This window comes from Idiotropiscis lumnitzeri, chromosome 16, assembly GCF_059441095.1.
Source record: "Idiotropiscis lumnitzeri isolate Australia: NSW breed Sydney's pygmy pipehorse chromosome 16, RoL_Ilum_1.0, whole genome shotgun sequence".
In the NCBI taxonomy this organism is placed as follows: Eukaryota; Metazoa; Chordata; class Actinopteri; order Syngnathiformes; family Syngnathidae; genus Idiotropiscis; species Idiotropiscis lumnitzeri.
Window position 1 is genome coordinate 3,275,400 of NC_142406.1, and position 18,995 is coordinate 3,294,394.

At 43.0% G+C, this 18,995-nt stretch overlaps 2 protein-coding genes across 5 annotated transcripts; one reads left to right on the forward strand and one right to left on the reverse strand.

The window, feature by feature from the left end:
- The first annotated feature begins 401 nt into the window (after positions 1-401).
- Positions 402-12,134, forward strand: LOC148320863 (uncharacterized). 4 transcript variants are annotated; one of them, XM_088318549.1, is made up of 12 exons: positions 402-565; positions 4,625-4,767; positions 5,636-6,343; positions 6,861-7,469; positions 7,592-7,758; positions 7,916-8,024; positions 8,113-8,188; positions 8,830-8,993; positions 9,099-9,348; positions 9,684-9,842; positions 10,406-10,438; positions 10,975-12,134. In XM_088318549.1, the coding sequence occupies exons 2-12, from the start codon at positions 4,652-4,654 to the stop codon at positions 11,194-11,196; spliced, it is 2,613 nt and encodes an 870-aa protein (XP_088174675.1). In that variant the 5' UTR covers positions 402-565; positions 4,625-4,651; the 3' UTR covers positions 11,197-12,134. The 4 variants fall into 4 exon arrangements, with proteins under 4 accessions (XP_088174675.1, XP_088174674.1, XP_088174676.1 ...); XM_088318548.1 differs by lacking the exon at positions 402-565 and adding an exon at positions 2,398-2,744; XM_088318550.1 differs by lacking the exons at positions 402-565; positions 10,406-10,438 and adding an exon at positions 2,398-2,744.
- A 1,149-nt stretch (positions 12,135-13,283) lies between these two features.
- Positions 13,284-17,319, reverse strand: LOC148320864 (protein eva-1 homolog B-like). Its single transcript, XM_088318675.1, has 3 exons — positions 17,049-17,319; positions 14,613-14,761; positions 13,284-14,005 (listed from the first exon to the last, which is right to left on the reverse strand). Exons 2-3 carry the CDS (start codon positions 14,677-14,679, stop codon positions 13,587-13,589), a joined length of 486 nt encoding a protein of 161 aa, XP_088174801.1. The 5' UTR covers positions 14,680-14,761; positions 17,049-17,319; the 3' UTR covers positions 13,284-13,586.
- Between the last annotated feature and the right edge of the window lie 1,676 nt (positions 17,320-18,995).

Genomic DNA, 18,995 nt, shown 5'->3' on the forward strand with positions numbered 1-18,995 from the left:
AGGTAGTGCTTTGCTGCCACCTTGTAGCAGCTTTGTGCCGAGGAACTACTTTTACTGAACTGATCAGCTTAACTGAGACAAAAGTTGTGCTTTGCTGCCATCTTGCGTTAGCTATAGGTAATTATAAAGGAGGGCTTGAGGGTTAAATTATAAAATGAAAAAAAAAAAAGAAAATGACTTGGAGTCGTATTATGCTAATTAATTAAATATGCAATAACTACTCCAGCTTCTATTGGAAAAATTTGAAGTGCAAGGCCAAACAACACTTGTTCCGCAAGTCATTTAAAATGATCACCAAAGTGACGCCGACCTGTCCATGTGCTCATCTCCCGGATTTGTTGTTCCCGATGCAGACAGCTTTACTGGAATGCCTTCTGGCTGTGGACTATTTATAATTCAGATGCGTTTTCACCAAGCGCTTGTCACTCAGTTTCGTCGTCTGCAGGCTCACTCGCAGTCCCAACACCTTTTCACCGGACCTTCTTTCCCTCTTTTTTCTATGGAACTGCGGATACAATTACATGACACCTTCCTTGCTTGGGACATTTTCACTTTCACCTGCAAGGTCAGAATTCTTTACGTTTACATTTTTTGAGGAATGTTTGATGCTAATTGTTTTTTCCGACCAATACAAGTATTCTCTCATTGAGCACTGAATAGCGATATATTTTGTAATTACGCTATACAGTATACAATTTTATTCAACTCAATGACTAAAAATTTTGAACAAAGATATTTCTCTCAAATGATGATTTGGCGATGTGTCAAACTGCCTATTTCATAAAGTATCAGTGGCTGGTATCACCCGCGTCCACGAGGACTCAATATCTTAAAATAAGGCGGATACCGATACCGGGTATCGATACTCGCCCATACTTTCTTTTTACTGTCAATTATAGACGATGTCCACTTTTAAAACTTGGCACAACAGTGTTCAAATGAAAGTAGTAAAAGGTCATCAGAAAAATTCAAATACACTTGAAAATTCAACTTTATTACATTAACATGGTACTTCCCACCACTGCGTCACATTTTCACCTTCAGCAAAACAATATTGTGCCATTTGCTCCATGTAACTTGAGTACTGAGAGTAGAATTTACTCCCCCCCCCCCCTTTATTTGAACGGATTTGACTTGACCTCCTCGGCCAAAGTCGTCATTCCTTGTCAATATCCACACTTCTGATTCAAACCATAAACGATGGTGAGTGACTGACGAGGAGACTTATAAGATCTGACAATGAAGCCAAAAGAGAGCTTATCGCGTTCTATAATAACCGTGTTGTGTTCAAGTGTCAAACACCTGCACCGTGAATAAAAATGAGCGTCAATAAGAACGGTTTGCTTCTCGGTTGGAGGTCAACGAGAGCGACTCCATCACTGACTTGACAAATATTTTGGACACCCTCGACTTCTGTTGAAGAGGAGAAAAATCATAGACACTTTTTCTTGTTTCACTGATATTAGATCGGGAAGAGGTTTTCATCCTGCCTGAGGCATTAATAAGATTAAACAGACTGGACACTACCGGTGTCATCAAACATATTTTGATTTAACAATAAATTAAAAGTTAAGCATTTCCAAAGAAGTAAAATGAGACTCAAAGTTACTTGGCAGTGAAGATCGAGTGGCGCCTGTATGATGATCAGGGGTGACCTGTCTCAATAGCCACGGGCATTATGTGGACTAAGTTGGTAAAAATAGTCCACACATCCCTTCGGCAAACTTCACTGCAAAACAAACAGCTTCACTTTTAGGTGGACATTAATCATAGTGGCAAGACACATTTAGAACATGTAAACAGAAGTAGCCATTTGTTACGTTGGTGCCTACATCCTACTATGTATTGTGTGTTTTAATGTATACTAGATGGATAATAATTACTCTCGGGATGATTTAGAAGTTTCACTGATTATTGCATCACTTGTTGGTGGGAGCGTATTGTTTCAAAGAAGAGAATGCCCTTTGACCTTTGGTTTGGAACAAGCATAAAGCCCTCACAAGTTAATCAAATTTTAAAATCAAGAATAAAACTAATTGAAAGCCAATGTAATGATGCTAAAAAATTGGTTATGTGATGTCATGTGTTTGTTACACTAATGTAATCTGGAGAAAATAAAATCATGGATTGGAAGAGTGTAAATAATAAAATTAAAAATAAATAAAGGTGTATGTAGTTAAGATTTTTTTAAATAGAATTGAAATACGTTATATATTATAAATAATCAAATAGACTATTTTAGCCACTTGAATAGCTGATTAATTTATAATTAAGTAAAAATGACAATTAAAAATAGAATGCATCTTTAGTTTTAGTTTTATTATTCAAATATTCTACAGTGACGTCGCCATTTGGGCTTTGGTCACCCGCGTTGTTTCGTCACTGAAATCTCGCGAGATTTCGATCGATAGCGTGAACCAGCTAATTCGTCGACGGATAGCTGTTGAGAACGCTGAATCCTCGAGGCCATACACGACCTATAATCGGATTGGAAAAACATGCTTTTACTTCATTTATATCTAACTTAAATTTGCTCGACAGTACCATCATCTATACAGGACGTGGGGGAGTCGCTTCATTTGCGTGCTTCGTCGCGTAGCGGGGCGCTCGTGCTAGCGTCGAGCTAGTTAGCTTCTTGGCTAAAAAATCCGTTTCGGAAAAATACAGGAAGCAAAGCTCGGACGCAGCGCGGCCTAAAAGGTTGCTCTCTACGCACAGACGCCATCGATTAATCTCAAAGCAAGGTAATTGCACGGTTTGCATCGATCAGTTTTGTTTCTAATGTAGAAATATGCAATAGCTAACTCAGATAAAAAAACATTTTCAACATTTCTTTTGCTCGACGCTCGTCTTTAATGGAAGCACGTCGCGTTGCAGTCGGGAGCTGTTTTGCTGATTGAATTAAAAAAAATCCAATTGATGTCACCATGAATGTAGAAATGTGTATTTATTATTTAGTCACAATTTACACTGTCTTCCATAAACGCATAACATCGATCAAAGTGCACCTCTTTTCGTGCACGTGCAGCACGTGCTCCCATTATGACAACTATAGCAGCGCTCGATTTATTTCATACGTGTTAATCGCAATTTTTGTGTGATGCACTGAGATCAGATTCTCGTTATGAAAGGCCGCTTGATGTCTTCGTAAGCGTCAGTAATAAGTCCCTGGCGTGGCCCATGATGAGCTTGTTGGCTGGTAAACGGATATCAAGTAATTCAAGACGCTGCACTGCTGTTTAACACCCTCGTGGGGGGTGGAATTGTTTTTAGATAAGATAATTCACTTCCTCTTACAAAGCTGCAAGTTACAATCCGATGGTGAACATACAAGCTATCTGAGGGGTTATAGGAAGTGAAACCACTCTGGCAACCATATCGTGCAAGAAAAAAACAAAGTCTGGTTTTGTGTGTGTAAATAATACATGCGCTTGTTGGCCTCTTCCCACTGCCCAAAATGGCCTCCCAACTATTTCATCCACTATGCAGTGATGCCTGCTAAAAGGCATCTTTGGGTATGTAAGCATTATGCAGGCTTTAAAAAAACGTTTGGAGGTATGTCTGGATGGAAGTGGTGCCAGCGCCATGGCAACCAGTTTGAAACCCATAGCGACGGTTTGTTGTCTATGGACATTCCACCACATCAAGTGCAAAGGCCATTTTGTCACAGCTTCGTTAAAGAGCATCTGGAACTAAAAGCAAAATATGCATAAAATTCCTGTAGATGATTTTTAAAATCAAAGCTATTTCATTAAGAACCTGTGATTTTTTTTTTTTGAGCAATGCACGTGTAACCAACAAACAGCATAATTGAGATTTTTTTTTTAATCTAATTGGAAAAAATAACCTATTAATGTTGCATCTTGGTAAATGGTAATCGCTATGTTCTCATTGCGCTTCCCTAATATTTGTACATTGAAGGTAATGAGATGTTTATAATTGACTGATGTATACACAAATGTACGTATACATTTAAAAAAAAATTGATTCATGTGAATTATTTGCAGTAATCAATGACTCAAGAATTATTATTCGTCGCTGAAAATACACAAACTGAATATGATTCAATTACTGAGTTAGTCCGTAACCTCAGAAAAGTTTCATCGTTGTTTTTGCAAAATAAGAACTAGATGCAGAATGCAAATGTATTATTTTGATTGCACATGCCACTCCCATGGAAGACTATTGTTGGGAGTTAACACAAGTTCTCGACACAACAAATATCAAAATTAGTTGTCTGAAGAGCAGCCTACCAGCACTTTTACTACTTGTGTGCCGCACATATTGTGTGCACAGAAGCGCCACTCGGTCTCATTATGCTGCAGGCTAATGTCCATATGTTTGCGTGTGTTGTTCCAGCTGATGCAGCACTTCTCCGTCCAACTTGTTGGCCTCTTTGTGTCATCACCACGCGGGTTATGATTTAAGATTTTCCTGACAGTTGAAGGCCATGTGTGCCTTGTGATTCAAATTAAAAGTGAAGTTCTTTTTTTAAATGACAGGTGACTGACTGCCTCACTGTGCCATCTCTTCAGCAGCCACTCTCCACGAGTGTAGCTGATTAAGCCTGAGATGTCACTTTTGTCGCTCAACATTTTAATCCTGTTTTCTGTTCTTTTTCCAGGCTATTTAATCTGAAATCAGGTTTGAAATGGCTCCGTACTCTCCCTCCCGTTCCAACTCCAGATCAAAGTCCAGGTCAAGGTCTTTATCTAGATCTCAATCTAGAAGCCGCTCTCGCTCAAGATCCAGAAAACGTCGCTACAGGTGAGTGCCGTCCCATTCATTCAGTCACACCTGAATGGAGCTCCAATTAATTTGGATTTATTTCTTGGGTTGAAATCTGCTCTTTTTGTCTTGGTGCTGCTCATATTATTTTGTTAAAGTTTTCCCTTAATGGAGTTAATGGCTGTTTCTATAAATTGTCTGCATTTACGTCAAATAATAATTAGCAACCTTAAACCCAAAATAAGATTTGCTGCCGCCCCATTTATGTGATTTTTGCGGGTGAAAATGACAACCCGCTTATTACGACACTTTAGCCGCCGTCAACCAAATTGAGGTTTGCTGCAGATTTGCCACACTATTCAAAGTTGCACAAAGGGTAACATAGTCATTTGCATGAGACTCACGCTAGATCTCGTCCAACTCGCTTGTGAGAATAAAATCCCCAAGTCCTCAAATAATTCTAGTACCTTGGTTTAAAAAAAAAAAAAAAAAAATGTATGATGGCGTGGCTGACCATTGCTGCTTTAATTAATTAATTAAATTATTAAAAAACTGCTGATTGTTTATTTTTTAAGTGATGTTATTTTCGTGTCTATATTGATCATTTTTTTTCTTGAGCCAGGCGAAAATATATTTTTTATTTTATTTAATTTTTGATCTGCTGCAATGTAGCAATACTGTTCACTTGTGATTCAGAATTTGAATAAAAGTGGCTGGTTAGCTACTCTTGAATTCAGGCAAAAATTCATTTTCTAACTCTGTTTTATTACTATGTTATACACCTAAAAGGGTTTGTTGCCCTGTGAGATATGCATTGCTCAAATCGTCCTCTTTATGACAACTTGGTTCGTTATACAGTAATATTGATTTAACAAATCTTCCCCTCTCTTCTCTTGCTCTAATTCAGCTCAAGGTCCCGTTCCCGCTCTCGTTCCCGCACTCCTATGTCCTACCGAAATTATCCCTCTCGGGACTACCAGAACAACAGGGGCTACAACCGCGGCTACAACCGCGGCTATCGAAGGCCCTTCCACTTCCGCGGGAGGAATCGAGGCTATTACCCTCGCGGTCACTATCAGAACAGGGGAGGCGGCTATGGCTACAAGTCTAACTGGCAAGGTGGCGGCGGCGGAGGCTGGCACGACCGCAAACGCGACCAGGACAACCGCTCCCACAGCCCCCGGCGTGGCCGTTCCCGCTCCCACACGCCCAACAAGCGCTCGGCCAGCCGCTCGCAGTCGCGCCACTCGGACCGCTCGTCGTCCGAGCAATCTCAACGTTCGAGGGCCTCCAGCTCCTCCAGGTCGCGCTCTTCCACCCCGTGCCCTCGCAACAAGGGCAAACCCAGCTCCAAGATTACGAAGGAGAAGCAAGGGGAGGCTCAATCGGAGAAGCCGTCTGGAGAAGGCAACGTGATCGAGAAGGCCTCCGGGGGTAAATGGATCGAATACGACACGGGCCGAGTCGGCTCTGAGGCGGCTCAGAAGGAAGACGCTTCGGCTGCTGACAGCCCCCCCAAATCGGGACAAACGGCCTCCTTCGGCGGCTTCGGCTTCTTCTCCAAGGAGGATGCCAAATCTGGAGAAAAGACGGTGATCTCTGCTGCCTTCAAAAAGTATGTCCGTTTCATCTTTGCTCCCAGCTCAATGGGATTCCTGCTTTCTTTATTTTCACAGCAAATTGTGCAACATGTCATTTTTCTTTCAAATATTTTAGCCTTTTTCCAAAGATCATTGGATGAATCATCAGTTTAAAATGGAATAGGACTCCTGATTTTAAGTATGACAATTGTCCTTTGATGTGCACTGAGAGGAACTTTATTGAAATCCCACGTACTTAGAAAGAAGCGCATTACGTGAGTATAAATACTGTCTCATCGGGGAAGGCCTTTTGTCCCCCCCCCAGCACATACGATGTCACTTTGCTACATTGCCTTCATCTGCTTGTTCACAAAATCCCACATGTTCACCTCTGTTGTGCTTTTTCGTGGCGCATCAACCCTTACAGGTGATTTTGCTTGGCATTTGGGCAGAATAAACCCACTTACACCGCACCATATGCATTTTATTCTGGTGGTGGGCATATATTGCCGCTTGGAAGTTCTCTTTTAATGTCCCTTTGTCTTCTGCTAGGTTCTTGGCTGAAAACAAAAGCAAAAAGCAGGCAGCCGAAAAGGAGGATGCTCACGATAGCGAGAAGAGCAGCGCAGAGCGAGAGCAAGAGAAGGGCATCAAGTCCGGAGACATCTTCAGCATCTCTGTTCCTTTTAGCGACTCCAAGGACGACAAGACCATGCCGTTCTTCGACGAGGAAGAGGAGGAGTTCCTCAAGTCGCACGGCTTGAAAGACAGGGATGCCGACGAGGACGGTGCGGGCAAATCCAACCCTACGCCTCGCGATATATTCGGCAAATGGGGCGACGAGCCGACCTATTCCACCTCCTACCCGCTACCGAAGGAGAAAAGTCGCCGAGATGAGGACGCGGAGACCTTGGATAAAATGGTGGAGGAGATGTATCAGAGCCGCAAGCACAGCAAGAAGGAGGAGAAGGCCAAGAAAAAGGAGAAGAAAGAGAAGGAGAAAGAGAAGAGCAAGCGAAGCCCGTCGCCTGCGGTGACTTCCAAAAGCAAGGACAGGCCGCTCTTCCCCGGGGCCTTCCCTCATGAGGATCCTGCCGTCCGTCTGGCGTCATCCAGAGAGGACTTTGAAATGAGAGTGGCGTCTTTGGAAGATATGCCGAGGTATGCCCATCGCACCCGCTGGACTTGTAGTAGCTCAAAGTGATGCTACAATGTAAAGTAGTCAATGTGCAGCATTATACCAACAAAACGGCCTTCATTGTCCTTTCTCATTGCTCTCTCAGCTCCTCCATGTCAAAGAATCGCCTCATGGCCAGAGATCTGGTGAACCCCTCAAAGAAAGATTCTGAGTTCCGTTCCATCTTCCAGAATATTCAGTCCGCTCAGCTTCGCAGCAGCCCCTCTGAGCTGTTTGCGCAACACATAGTGTCCATTGTGCATTACATCAAAGGTACGGTGCCGCTCACACGACGTTTGTCGCGGGACTCTACCGCTGGTCATGACTGAGCGAGTCATTTAATGCGTCAGTCGTGACCAGTTGCGCTAATGTGTGTTAATGGCTTCTTGCGCTCTCCACGTCTTTCTTTCACTCTGAATTTCGCTTGCAGCTCAGCACTTCCCCTCCGCAGACATGTCTTTAAGTGAGCGCTTCGCCATGTACCAAAGAAAAGCTGCCGAGGTAGAAATGAAGCCAAGGAAGAGCCCAGAAATCCACAGGTTTGGAGGATGTTTTTAACCTTTACGCAATGACGCATTTTTTTTTTTTTTTTTTTTTTTTTAAACGCCCTGCTCTCTTCTCTTTTAGGAGAATTGATGTCTCCCCCAGTGCCTTTAAGAGGCACTCTCACCTGTTTGAGGATGTGGACGAGGCGAGTTTCAAGGTGACCTGTCGTTTAGAAACTTGACCCGTTTCCCACTGCCGAATTTTGAGACGACCCAAAACGGCAGTGTTCAGCTTTGTGCTTTTCTTTCAAAGGATGCATTTTTCTAAATCAAAAGAGCCCAATTGTGTTTTGTAAGTGCCAAGCGAGCCTGCGGCCTATGAGATATGGTTATTGATTGGGTATGTACCAAGCCCAAGCAAAGGCTAAAAGGAAGGGAGTTATGATCCTGAGTCCAAGCCTCTCATGGGACGTTTATCAATGCCTTAACCTTGTAAGTATCTTTCCATGAAAAGAAACAAAATGAAGCTACAAAACTACTGTAACGTGCAATGATTCCGCTTAATACATAAATGCATGCTGCTGGTTTCCGCCTGTACTTCTTGTTATACTGAACTGTGACCTGTTAGCGATTGAAACTGAAATGCACAGCGGTTACCATTGTGAGTACACATGCAATGTGTGGTCTCGACCACTAGGGGGGGGTGTAACACCAAATAAATGGCAGTCAATTGGAAGTGCGTTTATCTGAAGAGTTGACAAATGTATTACCAGCAACCGGGGCTTGATTCCTGTTTCATAACAAACTCTTGGTATCAGCAGTTGCTTCTTTACTGACCCCTGGATGCGTTTCGCCCCAGGATACAAGCAAAAAGTTCAAAGGGGACACGATGGACCTTCGCCTGGACATTGAAAGGCGTAAGAGGTTTGCCGGGAAGGACTGCAGGCCTGAGGCAGGCCCGAGCCCCGGAGGATCCCAAGAGAGGTCCTCTGAGAAATCTGGGAAGCACCACAAGAAGTCCAAGTGAGTGCCGAATTCTTCATGGCGTCTCAAAGTCGTCTAAAGCTTTTGCGTGTTCTCAGCTCACTTGTGAAACGGGCCACTCAAAAGTTTCTTTTGTGCTCGCAGGAAAGGAAAGAAGAAGCGGGACCGCTCGCCGTCCTCGTCTTCATCCTCATCCTCTCCATCCCCCTTCCCCTCGGCGCCGCCACCTTTCCGAGGCAAGGAGTACATGGGAGACGGGCCGGACCATTTTGAGGAGGGCTTCTCTCACACTCGCTACCCTCCGCGGGACTACGGCGGCCACGGGGACCGCGGCCACCCGCGGGATTTTGAGGGCCAGCACATGGAGGGCCAGAGAGGCAGAGGCCGCGGATTCGTAAGTGATGTGGCTCGTTTCTTCTGTGCGAGCACGCTTGTCGCTGAAGTACTGACATCTTTTTAATTTTCGGTTCTAGTGGAGTCTCAGTTGACTGCTCTGGTTCCTACTTGGTAATGCTAAGGGACATTATGCGGATGCTAATGCTGACTCTATCTTACATAGTCCTTGCACATCATGGTTTTTAACAAGGTAACGTAGTGCAAATCTGTGGACTCCCGTCTCATGTGGTCTTTGGTTGCTGTTTTTGTGCAGGGTTACTTTTCTCTGTAGTGAGTGAAAGTAGAACGACAACAATGTCCGAGTGCAATCCAACCTGCTTCTTCCCATTTCAGTTCCCCCGAATGAGAGGACGAGGATGGAACAGGGGCAATTACCCAGGCAACAACAACAACAGCAGCAATGGCAACCCTGCCAACATGAACCCTCAAGGGCGCCCCCCAGAGGAAGAATGGGATCCCGAGTACACGCCCAAGAGCAGGAAGTATTACTTGGTGAGTCACACTGACGTTCCATCTGGACCTGGAATGACTTCTTGGCGTTAGGGCTGGGCAATTACTCGACATTAATTCGATTTCGGCTTCACACGGTGTTCAACCATTATACGCCCAAGAAAAATGGTTAAATATGTCAGGGTGTTTGTGAGCTCTCAACATTGAGAAAGTGCCCTGAATGCAGCTTGTGTCTTGAGAAGCAAGCGTGTGACGTGTACGTGATTCTGTTTTAGGATGTTCGATGACTTGACTGTCAAACCAAACATGAGAAGGACACATTCTTCGTTTTCAAAACATTGCCAGTGCTAATGCTAAAGTCGATGTCCAATCCATTGACATGCTAATGGTAAAATTGAGCATTGACTTCCATTTGGACTGTTCCTTCAAAGAACCAATATTCACACTTTTGGAGCACATACAAAACACGTAATACTGCACTACTCCAAAGCACCAATGTGTGAAAAACCGATTTCTATCACGAGAGCAATCCCAACTTTCTGCTTGTACTCTTCTTATCTCATTGTGTATACTCCTTGCATGCACGGCACCACCCTGCCCCTAAGAGGCCAACAACGCGCACACAGCAGGAGCAGCGGGTATTTATTTTTTATTTCTTCTTCTTTTTGTAGATATTAGTTTAGTAGATTCTTATTTTACTTTGTTCCGAATTAATTTTCTGGTTCTCATATATTACATTTCGAGGTGAGTTGGGAATTTGGGGATACAACACACTTTCATATGATACGGCAAGAAATATAAGCTTAAAAAGTCCCATGAGTTGTGAAACTAAAACGCGAGCAATAAAATAAAAATAAATCTGAGAATGAGATAAAGGAGATGCTTATTGAGTTTGAATGTGTGCAAAGAATAAATGGAGCAAATGTGTGGCTGCAGCAGAGTGAGAATGCAACAGGCTTGAATTTCACTTAATGACTTCATTTTGGACTTTTGCAGGGATTGATTTTTTTTTTTTTTGAGTAATCGTGATTTCAATACCAGTCAAACTGAATTGTGCTTATTTTTTTTTCTAATCGCCCAGCCCTATTTGGTGTGTCTGATTTTTCTGTCAAGTGACCACATTTTTTTTCCTCCCCAGATTGAGCTGATAAAGTAAAATGTTGTCCCGTTCTAGCACGACGACCGCGATGGCGAGAAAACCTGGGTGGATAACCGCGGGCGGGGCCGAGGGTCCTTCATGCCCCGCCGGGGGCGCTTCGTGTACCGCAAAGGAGGCAGCAGCCCCAAGTGGGCCCACGACATGTTCCAGAACGCCGAGCAGCCCGAGATGGGAGACGACAACATCGAGGCGGAGCATAAAGACGGCAAGAATGCTGACGAAGGCCTGAAATCCTAAACAGCCGTCACTGTGTCCATGTTGGTGCGCTTGTACATTTTTTTTCTCCTCCTCCCCTCCTCCCGTGTCTCTCCTCTCTCCTCATTTAAATCTCATTATAGCTCAAGTGAAGAAGTCTAAGGTTTTTATGTCCTGTGTTTGATGAATGCATGGTTGATTGCTGAATACTGAGGCGTCATTCATTGTTCTATAAACATGAGAAAAAAAAGATAAAAATATTTGTGCCTTAGGTGACAAAAAAAAAATTAAAAAAAAATACAGTTCCATGTACCGTAAGTGTTTTTGCGGTCTGAAGCATAGAGGGGGACTCGTATCCATTTTCTTTCTTTTTTTTTTTTTTTTGGCTCGGATGACGTCTTGACGTGAAAACTGCATGAACAGTTGATGCTTTTCCCCACGGGACCAATCAATAGTTAATCCTTGTCACAATTTTTTTTAAACCCCCTCAATTTTTTTTTTTTTTTTAGCACCACTTCATCTGTGATTAGCAACGACATGAAAATTAAAAAAAAAAACTGAAAATATTACTGCTTTGCTTCAGACATATAAATATGTATACTTGCCATGTAGGTTTACAAGTCTCCGGTCATTTTAGCAAAGTGGAAACCTTTTTATGTTTGTAGTTTTAATTAACTGGCAAAGTGGCATAATTATGTACACTGTTAACAAACTAAATTGGAATACTGAACTTTTTTTTTTTGGCGGGGATGGAGATAATTTTAAGTGTCAGTTTCAACTCGCAAAAGCAAAGGTTATAAAGAAGGAGGCAAGATGTGCTTTGAAGCTGACTCCATTATTGCATGTACGCAAAACGCAACTGTGGGACTGCGACTCGTTTGGATTTCTGAATAATACCACGCCGACAACTTTTATATTGTTGAAAAGCTGTCCTGTTTGTCTTTTAATTTGCAATAAATATTTTCTTTTGATTTAGGAAATGAGTTGTAAGAGTTATGTTTTGGGACAAGATTAGAAAATGGAATTAGCTCACTTTGGGTAAGTCATTGAATCAGATTCAAATGTGTATTAAAAATTGAAAAATGCTTTAATTTTATTTTCCATTAATGCAACAAACTTTGTCCGTTGCTATACAAGATGCTAAAAACTATTTTGCAACAGAACAAAGAACCCATTAAAGGCATCACGAGTGTCTTGTTTTGCTGAGTCGTTTGCGATCCAGACAATCTCTCCTTCAGCTTCTGCCATTCAAAACATGACAACCAGGCGCTCCACTTAACTGCACAATGAATCTTGTTTTCTATTTTTTTTTTTTAAATGGAGCGGTGAAAAGCAACACCCTCACCAGAATTTGCTCGAATCCACTCTGGGAAGCTCGACACATAGACAGTATGACTAAACTCAATGGCTCTTTCATAGCGCTAAACAGACGTGTCTTTACTCGAGAGCCACGTAGGCTGCTGGGAATTGTGTGGAAAGAGAAACACGGAGCGTCTGGGTCAGTGACACCAGCCGGTGGGAATGCCGGGAAAAGTTTCTGCTGAAAGAAAAGTACCCAGAGAGTTCCTCTTTTGGAAAAGTTGTGGTCTTCACATAATGTTTATTAGGCCCCTTTGTTCTTTATTATATTTTATGATGCCCTTATAAGGCCTACCCAGGACTCCTTGAACATAATAAATTAGTCTGTCGCCCTTGTTGATTTTATGATGGCAACCTTTGATTTTGTTTTGGCATGGGGTCAGAGGGCGGCGGATTACTGTTTTTTTGATGATCGTTGTCTGGCACTAAAAAAAAAAAAATCAAATGAATAAATGAAACAAAACATTATTTTGGGCCACAAACATACTATTAGCAGCCCCATCGTTAACGAATGCAGCCTTTAAACCACACGTTGAAATAATTATATTCAAACAAGCCTGACATTGCTTTGTCTGGAGAAAGGAATTGTTACATTGTCAAAACCCTTAAAACTATGATCAATATAATAATTGTATGGAATTAATCTTGTTAATTTTCGGACAGCATATTCTTATTACCCATTCATGTGAGGGAATGTGTCACGTTTTTGGGTCACAAATTGTGAAATTGTAGACAGATGGAATAATACAATACCCATAATCCAACACAGGTGATGGTACATTGACTTTTTAATGGTGTAAAATTAAAACAAAGCATAAAAAAAAAAGTAATCTGCCTATTTCTGAAAATGTACCTCACTGTTATGGAACAATGGCGCTAATTTACATAATTCAACCCGCGGCTGAGTTTCTCCACATGTGATTTGATCAGATAGGCTTGGCCAAGATCCGCATCCCCTTTCAAGTGACTCCACTGACAGAAACATGACCATCTGGCGACCAAAAGGTAAGCAGAGCTGCACAAGTTTAGCATAAGAATGTTTTAGAATTTTTATGTTTGGACGCATGCTAGTGCTAATGGACCCGTCCAATTGTTCCGGTCCCAGTGACCAGGATGTCAGGCTGTCCGTTCCTCCATATCTCCCTGACGATGCGCTCCCTCTCCTCCAGACGTCGGGCCTTCTCCAGCTCCTCGACCGAGGCGAACACGTCGACGCTCTTGAGGGTGCCGTTGGACCGCGTGCTTCGCTCGTCCGTCGGCACCGGAGTCATTTTGCGGCTCGCCTCTTCCTCCGCTATGCTCTCATCCTCCGCCTCATCCTCATCGTCGTCTTCGCTGGATTCTTTCAGCTGCCTCCTCTCGGGGGACGGAGCGGGCCTGCCGATGCGGCGGCGTGACCTGCAGGTGATGCCGGCCACCAGGAGGCAAAGCGCCATGAGAAGGCCGAAACAAACGCCCATCATGAAGTAGAGGGCGAAGCTCTCCGGGTTGGCTGGACAGACGAACATAATTCAAGTTAAGTCGTAATTATTTATTTTTTTCACTCATTAGGTTTTCATTTCCAGCTGTCATCAGACCTTGTGTCTACCAATCAGCTGCTTTAGCCACTTGTCAGGGTGAAACTTATTTTTTTTACAGCTCAATTTTTGGTTCCATTTTCCCCGTTGGGGCTTTTTTTTTTTTTTTTTCCTTCCTGTTTGCCTGCACTTTGTTCCTTCAGAGTTGTGTTTCAACATTGACAGCATCACAGGTCTTATGGACACTTTATCAGACATTGCTGTGTTATTTTTGTTTCATTCATCACGACAACCCGTCTATCATTTAGTTATATTGACTGACGGAATCTATTTTGCACTAAAGGAGGCTGATTTCTCGTCGCTCACTTCTGCAAAGAGCAAAAGTAGAGCAACATGATGGCCTTGTCAAGTCCAGTTTGAATCAAGTGCCTTTTAATTACATCTCATAAATAACACAGGCACCAGGTAGCCCCTAACGACTATATAGCCCACGGACCTCCTTAAAATAGCTCACCAGCGATAGGACATTGTGATTTCCGCACAATGTTTTTGGCGACCCGGCGGCAGTCTTTGTCGAATTACCTTTAATATGCGCGTATGTTGCCATGCTGTTACTGAGCAGCTCCATGTCCTTCCGAATCGGCTCCATTCTGCTTTAACACGGGCTTGAAGTTTCGAGCATCTCCAGGGTGTTTCTTCTTTCCGCGGTGAACTCCGGCACTCTCGTCTCCCTGTCAGATAAAATCACATACAAAGACTTCGAAGCTCACTCTCTTTGAGTAACTTTTACAGCGGGAATCGACATTCCAGACAGCAGCAGGAACCGAGAGCATTGTATTTATGTTCAGCCTTGAGCAGCGACATGGGCCTTAACTAATGGGGATGTTTATATTTATGACATCAGTGCCCGAGGGGACTCATTTCCAGTTTCCGGTGTCAAGCAGCTATACACTTTGGCTCTTGTTTCACACAGCAACAGTGACATGTTGGCTTTCATGAGTTTTTTTTTTTAAAATATATCCAACAAGAGCGGTTATGGATTTTATCTGCTGACCCAGGCCTTTTTCCCAAGCATTTAAATTTTTCTCCAAATCGGGGGGATAGCCTAATGTAAATACCGCCATCGCTTAACAGTCCCACGGTTACAGTTAAGTTAAACGTAAACATGATGGCTGATTTTCCCAGCCTTTCACAATGCCCGCATCATTAAAAATAACATACAGAACGACGGGAGACCCAAAAAGTTTTTCCCTCTTGTGCTTTCGACCCCAGGGAGAAGAAAATTCTACCCTTGTTCCAGTCACTGCCATCAGGCAGCTCGACTCACTCTCCCACCCTGATCTTTATCCTGATGACTCTTGGCAGACCCCCGCAAAAAAAAAAAAAAAAAAAAAAAAAACCTTGATTGCAGTGTTCTGGCATTATCACAGTAATTGCCGGTCAACAACTTTATTCTTTTAAACCTTCTTTTAACTCAGGAAAGGGCAAACTATGGCCCGGGGGCCACACACGTTTTAATCCGGCCCGCCAAACTTGAAAAAAGTTAAATGAATAAACCTTGTTAATGTTTTATTTTCTAAACACTGTGGTGTGTCAAACACAAAAAAAATGTTGTAATGCTTTTGTTCATCTTCATTTAAAATTAAATGCATTTTTTTCCTCCGATGAGGTGAGGTGACCAAAACACTCCATCCATCTGCTCCTGGTCCGGCCCCTCTGTCAAATTTTCGAACCCATTGCGGCCCGCCAATCAAAAAGTTTGCACACCACTGCTTTGAATCATACAAAAAAATTTTTTCACGCTTTGCACTTTTTGGGTGAAAAATGGGGAAATGCTAAATTTAATTAAAAACCGCTGTGCACAAATTAGTCAAACTAAACTGGCTGGATTTATCTTCTACCTTTTTAAAATACATTTTACCTGGAATAAAAAGTGTGCGAACAATTTAAAAAAAAATCGGGAAAAACAGTTTATCAATAACCTACGATAACACACTGGTCATCAAATTAAGGTATATAATTTTATGCAAAATACAGGTTTTTAATATATTTAGCGCAGATTAAGGAGTAAAATTATTATTAACATTCTGGATTTAATCATAGAAGATTTTGAAGGCTTTTTCAAATACTTCCCGCCCAAATATCCAACTTTTTCAACTTTTTCTTCTAAAATAAAGTATCTAATATAACTCTCCAATATCAAACACATTTTTGTTGTCCCTTCAACAAGAGTATTTTTAAGCCGCGTGGCATAAACAGGCAGTTTGTGGTCATACAAGCAGGAAGCGCTTTGCACAAACTCCAGACGGAGACAAATGTCCATTTTTATACAGCGTTGGGCAGACAAATAAAAGTTGCAGGCTAGCCCGATCGCATCTTGACTTAACCTCTGTGCACCAGCAGCTGTAGCTGTTTATGTGACCCCATAAAACCTACTCCGGCTCAACCCTCCCACATTTCCTGCCCGGATAATCCCATTTAAGATGAAAGCTGGAGGCTCTGACGACAAGTCTTGTTATTCTACAGCAATCAATCTGGTTTTTAACAAAGGACCCGACGGGCCGCGGTATTAATACAAAACACGCGTGGGAAAAGACTTGAACGTGACTAAACTAGAAGACCACTTTTTGTTAAAGATACTGGTTGTTAATTGCCTCAAACCGGGAGGGGATCTTATATGATCGGCTTTTTTTTTTTTTTCTTTTTTTTTTTAAAGCAAATAAAACCTCAGAGGAACTATAACAAAAGACCCTAAACTCCACAAATGCTAATGAATAAATATGGTAAACATGCTGAAAACCCCAACTTGGACAAAAACTATAGAAAATGGATAATTCTGCTTTGACCCGACTTTTTAGATCATTGTTTAATATTTTTAAAATCAGATTGCAGTCTGCCTTTTTCCTGAAATCATCTGAGATATATTCCGCGTACAAGAGCTGAATCAGTAATTCTGCCTTAATAGTGTGTCTGCCACCCCTGGAAATCAACTTTAAAAAGCTTCAGCAGATCACTCACCGTGGTCCCGGATGAGCGTCAGCGCTCTCCAACTAAATGTCCAGTGGAGATCTCCACATGTGCAAAGAGTGACCTGTCATTGTTCCCCCCGCAGGAAAAAGCAGTGAGATGACGCCAGCCACCAGCAAAGATGTTGCCTCTCCCGTCGTCCTAACATCCACTCGTACTCATCTTAACACGCCCGATGAAACTGAAGTCCTTCCTCCGCTTTAAAAAAAAATGAGCCCTCGTCTATTTCCCTGCAGGTATAAACGCACGACGCAAGCCGCACTCGCTTCCAAGTTGCTGTCCCGTGCTGACCCCGGCGAGGTGATGTGTCCACTCACTGCTGGTTGCAAAACACACCACAGGTCTGTTCACTGGAGAGCCAGGAGGGTGGAACAGGAAATAGCTTGTCGACAGCTTTGGGCACGGGGCCCTGCTGCTGCTGACGCTTGCGGGGGCTCGTGGATTAATTGAGCTCTTTGTGTTTTAATCGAGGAAGGGAGAGGGGTGGGGAAAAAAAAAGCTGTGCTGTCCCAGGATGTATTATAAAATCCTGGAGTAGCTCAGACGAACAGGTGGTGGTGTTTGATGAAATGGGGAAGATAATTTCGAACATGGACTCCACAAGGGGTTCTCATCACAGCTCGGAAATGGAATCGTTTTCTACTTTATTTTGTGCTGCTTTGCACTTTGTGATCCAAACATTCTGCGTGGGAGTGTCTCGGTGTGAGCTGCGGTCAACAGCAGCTCCCGTGTGAGTGTTTGCCATTCTCAGCGCAGACATCATTAAAAGTGCATTCCAGGCGATCCGTTTTACTGCGCACGGCGTGTCGTCAAATGAGGAGAAAGGGATTGTTTACGCGCTTGAGCCCGTGTCGAGTTCTAGTCCGAGTTTAGGAACGCGGTTGATGTGGTTCGGCATCAAGCGTAAGCATTCATTATGTGGCCTGTTGTCATTCGCACAATCTCAAGGTTAGTTTGAAAGTAAAGATGACTCAAAACCTACACGGAGGCCACAACCATCCAAGTGATCCGAGGGACATTCCCCAACGTTTTGAGGCATAATGAACCTGGATTTGAAGTTTGAAATGACATCCTTCGATCTGGGCTTGATGTGTCCCAGCTGCATCTGTGTTTTGTCAGGCCTGCCCTCTTCCTGACACCCGGCTGGGATAACATCGGCCTTCTTGCAAATTCCTCAAATTCCCATTCATACTTGTGTATCGGGAGGACACTGGGAACTTCCTTTCATCGGCTGCTGCTGCTTCTTTTCCACTGGCCGTTATCCGTGTACTGGATGCAGCTGGAGTGATTGACGAGTCAGCCGTGTGCTCGGCAGGCATGTCGGTGAACTCCAAGCTGTGGAAACACGACGGCTTGTTTTTTGCCCTCCACCCGAGTGGCAACCACCGTGACGAATGTTTTCCTTGGCGTGCGGGCGCTCTCCAACTGATTTCACAGACAGATGGGCTCTGTGGCGCGCGCTTAACGCCCATGAGCGAGAGCACACGGTGGACACGCCCATCCTCTCGCTTTATTGTAATATTTCCACTTGTTATTAACAAAGGGCCTTTTGTGCGAAAGGGAAAAACGTTCCTACTTTTGTACTTGTCTATTATCTGACTTTGGAACGCACGCTCAAATCGTGGAAGGCTGTAGTTACGATTAAGCCCTCTTGTTGCATTGGATTCTTTGGTACGCAAGATATTCCAGTCTGCATGTTTAATTGTTTATAAAAAAAATTAATAACTATCCAGTCAGTGTTTAATGCAATTTGATACAATATATATGTTGGTAAGTGTGTAGTAAATACAGAAAATTAAATTCCTGTACGTAAGTGTGTGTTTACCTCGATGGATATAAAAAGTCTACACACCCCTGTTCAAAGGTTTTTGTGATATTAAAAAAAAATAATAATAAAAGATCAATCATTTCAATTGTGCAACCACCTTCTCGGTTTAT

What these genes read in the sequence shown, in the direction of transcription:
- LOC148320864 (XM_088318675.1), bottom strand. Translation starts at nt 14,679, where the DNA reads ATGGAGCCGATTCGGAAGGACATGGAGCTGCTCAGTAACAGCATGGCA. An exon ending in AACATACGCGCATATTAAAG is followed by an intron (nt 14,006 to 14,612) that starts GTAATTCGACAA and finishes TCGTCTGTCCAG; the next exon opens with CCAACCCGGAGAGCTTCGCC.
- LOC148320863 (XM_088318549.1), top strand. Translation starts at nt 4,652, where the DNA reads ATGGCTCCGTACTCTCCCTCCCGTTCCAACTCCAGATCAAAGTCCAGG. An exon ending in TCCAGAAAACGTCGCTACAG is followed by an intron (nt 4,768 to 5,635) that starts GTGAGTGCCGTC and finishes GCTCTAATTCAG; the next exon opens with CTCAAGGTCCCGTTCCCGCT. An exon ending in TCTTTGGAAGATATGCCGAG is followed by an intron (nt 7,470 to 7,591) that starts GTATGCCCATCG and finishes TTGCTCTCTCAG; the next exon opens with CTCCTCCATGTCAAAGAATC.